The 7,672-nt window shown below is 43.9% G+C and overlaps 1 protein-coding gene across 1 annotated transcript; it reads left to right on the top strand.

The window, feature by feature from the left end:
• Positions 1–4,153: 4,153 nt before the first annotated feature.
• PtA15_7A345 (uncharacterized protein) lies at positions 4,154–4,902 on the top strand (the record flags this gene model as incomplete). Its single annotated transcript, XM_053170943.1, has 2 exons — positions 4,154–4,617; positions 4,692–4,902. 2 exons carry the CDS (start codon positions 4,154–4,156, stop codon positions 4,900–4,902), a joined length of 675 nt encoding a protein of 224 aa, XP_053022174.1.
• Between the last annotated feature and the right edge of the window lie 2,770 nt (positions 4,903–7,672).

The raw sequence follows: 7,672 nt of genomic DNA, 5'->3' as shown, positions 1-7,672 counted from the left end.
TGCCGGATTGGTCGAGGTGGTCGTCGAGGTACTCGGAACCGGAGCTGGGTTCTTCTTGAATTTCAAGGAGCTCAGCTTTGGAGTCTTCTCCTTGGGAGGCTCGGCGGCTACCTCCGCGGCTTCCTCCTCTTCTGCCATTTCCTCGGCTTCCGCCGCCGGTGGCTTGTCTAGGATGCCTCTCGGGGGTGGACAGAGGTCCTTCGAGATCGGGTCTGCTCAATCAGGTGGACATGTTAGTTTATGTTTTTTTATTCATTTATTTATTTATATTATATTGTTTTTATACGGATTATTTGCAAGAGAAACTTGGACTAACCGAGTTCTTCCGCTTCAGAATTGCTTAATACGGGATTCTCAAACTTCTCGGCTTCCTTTGCGGTAAAGGAGCTTGTTGATTCTTTGTTTTGTTCGGCCACTAGGCGGAAGAATCAATAATTTGTTAGAATTTTTCAAGGTAAATTTTTAAGTACTTGAAAAAAGGAGATTTACTTCTTTCTTTTTTTCTTTGAATTCTATTCAACCGGTGTTCGTTGAGTAGAAAGTTCAGAGTGACTCGCGCCTCTAAGTCCTTTTTCTTGCTCTATTCCACTAGGATCGTGCCGAGTTGGATTCTTTCTTCGCAGGTTAACTTTTCAAAGTCGTCCGGCTGGTAGTTTTTAATAAACTCTTCGTTTCTGAGTTTAAGATCGCGGAGGTAATATTGAATCAGCTCGGCGTTCTGTTGTAAATGAGCCACTGATGTGGTAAAATAGGAACGCAAAAAAGCAAGTTAGGGAGGTTCAAAAAGCGAGTAAAGAGATGATAGGAGATAATTCTGAAGGATTAGTAGCTTCTGAATTGTTCAGGGGTAAGTTGCGCGCGAAAGAGCGCGGTTTTTGAGCTTTACTAGACTAAAAAGTCAATCTAATGGTGTGATATAGCGCGCCGTGCTCAAAGCGCAGAGTTTCTAAACAAAATCTAACGGTAATGTAAGCTAAAAGAGCTTTCAGGGGTAGGTTTGGTTTGGTTAGTCGTCAGATAGACGAAAAACTAGGATTTTTTTTTCTAGTTTTTTGGGATAACTTCCCGGCCAGACCCCCAAATGTCAGGCTTGGTGATGCCAAGACACGAAGTCCTCTAGCTACACGAGTGACTGCGGCGAGTGGGCGCGTCTGTAGACGCGGTAAGATGATGGTTTATAAAGATTTATATCCCTGATAGATGTGTAGATCTAGCTGACTTCATCACTACTTTGGAAGAAGTAGTAGAACATATGGGTTTTAATAAGAAATCTAGACATACTCTAAGAGATAAAATGATTTCTTCTCAAGAAGTGCCTAGAGAAGATAAAGATACTCCTGCTAAAGACCAGGTTAGGAAACCACCACCTCAGCCAGAATGTTATAATTGTGGAGAAGTAGGACATAAAAGACCTGATTGTCCTAAACCCCGTAAGAAGATCATGAATGTAGAAGGAGCTGAAGTTAATACCTCAGAATCAGAAGAATCTGATGAGAATTCAGGAATAAATCTGGTCATTAATGATGAGGAACCAGATTATGAAACTCTTGTTGTCCAGGCTGATATAGGTAATGAACTTCATATCAATACAATTCATGGAGATTCTCATCTTACGCAGAAATGGCACCCTAGTATGGGAGTAGGACATGTTACTGATGCCAAGATTTTAACAAATAAACCTGAGCAAGGTAAAAACTATAATTTAGGTAAGTCCAGCTACACTACTGTTCTTTTTGCGGGAGCTGAGGTAAAAACTTTGCTTGATATTGGAGCTTTCTGTTTGTGTACTAGCCAATCCTTCTTAGATAAATGTTATTCTGAATGGAGAGAACACTTATTGCCTGTACCAAAAGCCAAATTCAGCAGTTGTAATTCAAACATGCATCCTATAGGAATAGTTTCTATGCCTCTAATATTTCCTCACACTAGAGGATCAGTAAGACTTATTGTTGAATTTTTAGTGTTACAGGATGCATTATGTGATTATCTTATTTTAGGAAATGATACACTGCAAGAAAAACTCTAGAAACTGCTTGCAGTTGAGATGCAAGAGCTCAAGGCAAGCTGTGGCTCATTCAGAAATCAAGCACTGGTTGATTCCATGCACATTGTCTAATTTATGCAAGAGTGATTCTAAAGTACAAAAAACTAAGTACAGGAGTTGATACCTGTGCAAATTCCCCTTTCATGTGCACATACCCCTTTCATGTGCATATATCCCTTTTGTATGCATTCACCCCTTTCATAATGTTTACAGGTATTTGCACATGAAAGGGATATGTAAACATCAAAGGGGTATGTATGAAAGGGTCATGAACACATGATGAAAGGGGTATGTACACATTGTGAAAGGGATACATTTACATGAAAGGGATATACATACATGAAAGGGATATGTGCACATAAAGGGCTAGGGACAAATCCTGCCAGTCTTCCCATGTAGAGGATGCTAGACTGATGAAATGTAAACCTGATAGAGGAAAAGCTCATCTTGCTGGAAAGGCAAATCTCACTACTGTCCTCATTGAATCCAGAGAACACTCATGTCTTCTTGATAGTGGAGCTTCTTGCTCAATCATCAGCAACAGATTGCTAGATTCTATAATACCAGAATGGGAAAACAAACTTATGCCTATTAACCATGCTAAATTCCACAGCTGTAGTGATCAATTACAGCCAATGGGCATAATAGAAATGGTTTTGATTTTTCCTCACACTAAAGGTTCAGTAAGAATTCTAGCAGAATTTGTGGTGATGAAAAATGCCAGAATCAACTACCTCATACTTGGAAATGATTACATGTCTCTGTATGGTTTTGATATCACAAACAGTAAAGAGAGATTCTTCACCATTGGGAATGAGAATAAGAGGAAGAAATTCAGTTTCAAATCCCATCATCTGGAAAAGATGAGTCCTTCAACTGAAATCTCTGCTGTAAAGAAATCTAATCCCCAACTGCAACAATTTATTGCAGAAGAACTGTGTGAAGCCAAGTTCAGTGATAAGCTAACCATTGAGCAAAAGGAAAAGTTGTTTGAAGTCCTCTACAAAAACAACCTTGCTTTCTCTAACACCAACCAGCCCCTTGGTGCCATTAAGGGTCATGAAGTTCATCTCAAGCTGACAACTGAGAGACCATATCCTCCTCTCCTCAGAAGACCTCCTTACCCTGCCAGCCCCAAAAGCAGAGAAGCTCTTGAGCAACATATTGAAGAGCTAGTAAACCTGAATGTTCTGAGGAAAGTTGGCCATAATGAAGTAGTTGAGATCACCACTCCTGTAATCATTGCCTGGCATAATGAAAAGTCTAGAATGGTGGGAGACTTCAGAGCTTTAAACTCCTATACTGCTTCAGATAGGTATCCCATTCCCAAGATCAGTGAGACTCTGAACAACCTAGCCAAAGCTAAGTATCTGACTAGTATGGATGTACTCAAAGGTTTCCACCAGAATTTCATTGCAGAAGATTTCAGACACCTGCTCAGGATTATTATGCACAAAGAAATCTATGAATACCTGAGGATGCCTTTTGGGATCAAGAATGCCCCCTCTCATTTCCAGAGAATGATGGACATTGAGTTCAGAAAAGAGATTGATGAGAATTGGGTCATTATCTACATTGATGATATCATCATTATGTTGATTGATGTCATATATGAAATGACTCATCATAGGATAGTAGCCTACAACTTGCTGAAAGAGAAACTGACCACAGCTCCATTGCTACTGTTTCCTGACTGGGCCCATCCTTTCACACTATATGTAGATGCTAGTATGACTGGTTTAGGTGCTGCTTTAGTACATCAAGTCCAAGTCATTGATGGAGTAAGAAAAGAGGGACCTATTGTTTTCATTGCCAATTACCGGGAGCGCAGCGGGAGGTGATAAGGTCCAAGAAGCTGTGGACCAAGATGTGCCCTCCGCGGCGAAAGCCCAGGGAGAGAGCCGCGCAGTGGAGAAGCGTTGGCGGCAGGTGGCGCAGCACGCGCAGGCTTGGATCTGCGGACAGACCCACAGAACCAGCCGGGCGGAAGCCGGGCGAGTCGGGAACTGTGAACCGTTGGCTAAGAAACCTTACCGGAACCAGCCCGACAAGTTTATACACCACCTACCGCCAGGAGTAGAATCTTTTTTCGCTAACAGAAACAAAGAAATGGCTAATTTGATGCAGCAGACGACGAACTTAGTGAAGCAACTGTCCGGCATTCAAACACAACGAGAATCAGAAACGGAACAGCCTCCAACAACAGCATCAGAGAACCCAGACGAGGTACCAGACCTGAACCCCCCGAAGAAGAACAAGAAAGGATCAGTACCAAAAGAGGCCACACGACAAATTGCAATGGGATCAACGTCGAGGATTCCGGAGGAGCCACCACTGAAGTCAAGAGACCAGCCAAGGGAGACCGACGGGTGGGAGGAACTGTTAGGAGGAAATGGTAGGCCTGGCAATAAGAGAGGTAAGCGCTCGGGAACCAACATGCGGAACCAAAGGAAATCCAGAGGAACTAAGCAGAGACTTGCCTTACTGCTGTCAGCTCATATACCAGAGGAAATTGCCGACGTTTTGTCAAACGAGAGAGGCCAGAACAAGAGAGCGCGACCAGGATCAGGTAAGTCAACAGATAACCCAAGGGAACCCAAAGAAATAAACCACAGGAAGTCTGACCTGGCATGGCTTATCCCACCAGCGTCCAACCCATTGGACACGGAAGCAGAACCGGCGGTCGCGTTAGAAGCAATACCCGCAAGGAAAGCCCAAGAGATGTTGGTGGCGATGGTCAAAAGGGCAATGAAGGCAGAATCCAAGGGGAACCAGGCAATGGCTACTCGCTTCTACAACATCAGCGCCGGCCTAGGGAGGGCGATGTCAAAACCGGCCCCGGCGACACCAAGCCATAATAGGAGTCAAGAGGTACCGCCCCCCCTAATCATCCAGGGACTCAAGGTGCCAATCCCAACGGTCAAAGACAGCTATTCAACCGAAGAGATAGAAGAACCAAGCCCGGCAGGAAAACCCAAACCAAATACCACCGGAAGCATTTTGATTTGCAATGAATCTGCGGTCCCGACCTCCGTCGACATAGGGTTGACCATTTTTTTCCAGAAAAACCTAGAGGAATTGAAGGGACCACTCCCGCTGACCATCTTCAACAAAGAGTGGCAAGACAAAGCCATTATGCACTACGCAGAGAAGAGGCCAAAGTCAGAAGATAGCGGCACCGACCGATCCCGGTATTCTGGGTACCCTTACCCAAATGAATATTGCCAAATGTATAACAAGTGGTCAGTGAACCATCAAGGGTTCCACACGGCACTACTTAAAATCACTACCGAAGCACACAAAAACTTTGCGGGGTGGCTCATCACTCACAAGAGGCACTGCAACGCAATCATCCTCCAAGACGGCTACATGACCAGATTGCGGTACGACATACAGGTTCGCGCGAATGCATTGGCGGACAGGGTAACACTCGGAGACGGCCGGCTTTCAGTGGACAACATCTTGGTATATCGAGAGGACGTGGTGAGAAAGGCCTACGGGAAGGTGAGAAAATTCGAAGAAGTCGACTTCCCAGACAACCCGTACTCAGCAGGCGGCAGGCGTTACAGATGGGACCCAACAAAGGGTCAACCTAAAGCAAAAGGCGATAATGGAGGAAACAACCTACCACTGCACCTTTGCCAACCGGAGACTCGCCAGACTGACGGGCGACAACACAACCAGCAAAGACAAGCCTCCCCCAAACCGGCAAATGCTCAAGAGAAGAGTGGCCAAGGCAATCAGCGGCAAAGCCAAGGGGGCTACAAAGGTAGCCGCTACAACCCTTGACATAACAATCGCAAGGGTAACCAAAGGAATTACTATGATGAAAACAAAGACAGGAAGGAAACCAACGGTTATGAGGAGGTTAACGCAAGAGAACCAAACGGGGAGGAAGACCTAAAGGCCCAGCAACTAGATTGGCCAATAAAGGTGTCCTGCGAGATGAATATACCGCGATGGCGAGAGGCTTTGGAACAGGCAAACCTCCTGCAAGAATTTGAAGATGTACTGATTGGTTTCAAACAAGGTTTTGACCAAGGTATTCCTCAACATATCGTCAACGGGTACAAGGAATACTACACTCCTCCAAATCATAGCTCCGCCCTACAGGCCAGGGCAAAGATTGAATAGTCAATGAAGAAAGAAGTGTCAGAGGATGCATGGGCCGTTCACAAGGGAGCAAGTAAACAAGCATTTCCCGTTCTTCTGAACTAGCCCTCTGGGGGCGGTAATCAACGGTGATGGCTCCTTGAGACCAATCAACGATCTCTCATTTCCACACAGAGACACCAGAATTCCCTCGGTGAACTCATTCGTTGACTCGGACAAATTCCAGACAACATGGGACGACTTCAACATTGTGGCGCAATTCTTAAAGAAGACCAAAGAACCAATCCTCCTAGCCATTTTTGACTGGGAGAAGGCATACAGGCAGATACCAACAAGGCCAGATCAGTGGCCATATCTGATGGTGCGCAACTTCGAGGACGGTATTACGCGAATCACATTTGGAGGAGTAGCAGGCTGCGGCTCATTTGGAAGGCCGGCGGACGCATGGAAACAAATGATGCTAGCAGAGTTCAACGTACTTGCCATCTTCCGGTGGGTTGACAATAATTTATTTGTAAAAAAGAAAGAGTCAAGCCTACTCATGACGGATGTGGTAAAGAGATTGGACAAGCTAGGGGTGAAGACGAATAAAGAAAAGTACTCCCCGTTTGCAGAAGAACAGAAATATGTTGGATTCATATGGAACGGAACGCGAGCCTGAATGTAGCCTAAACAATCATAAATGAATATGGTTGTTGATTTGCACAAAGGGCTAAAGAAATTATGTACAACTAAAAAAAAAACAGGTAGGTAATTGGATGAGCGCATGCTGCCGTTGGCAAGGCATCATCACCGGCTGCCCATCGGCAGTAGCCTCCCCGGCAAGCAGGAACACAGTTTAACTGCTGGAACGGTTTGGTGCTCCATTCCAAACCATAAGTAGCATTTTATTGCTTTCCTTTACATATATTCATCATTACATTGCCCATTCCCCCATAACCCTTCACAAATACCTCATTATTATTGCATATTTAGATTCTAAGCCAAATTTCACCTATAGTCACTCAGACATAGTATCCCCTTATCTTCAATGGATCAGTAGTTATAGAGGATATAAGACTTACAGAAACCTTACAGTCTTCATTAGTTACATCACTCATTCCATTAGTAACTTAGTTGGATCATTACATTACATTCCTTTTACATAGATATTCTCACATACTAAACCCTTTACATACATTACTCATTATGTACTATACCTATTGTACACATTACATCATTGGATCTGTGCTTACCCCTTTCAGTAGTGCTCATCATTACAAGTTGTTACTATGTTCACATCACTTTCCCCATTTGTACAATCTTTTATTCTCATAGCCAGAACCTTTCCCCATTTGTACAACCTTCATTCCCATAGCCAGAACTTCTCATTGTCTGTGCTCAGCTTTCCTTCATATAAGAACTGTCTTTCCCCCTTCACTTGTACCTCATGCAGAGAACTATATGCAGAATTTATAGAGAATTTTAAATACAGAAATTATAGTGCCCATTCTCATCAACCCATTTCCATTGAAT

Source organism: Puccinia triticina, chromosome 7A (assembly GCF_026914185.1).
Source record: "Puccinia triticina chromosome 7A, complete sequence".
Classification (NCBI taxonomy): Eukaryota; Fungi; Basidiomycota; class Pucciniomycetes; order Pucciniales; family Pucciniaceae; genus Puccinia; species Puccinia triticina.
Note: the sequence above shows the minus strand (reverse complement) of the source record. Positions and strands in the feature narration are given on the sequence as shown.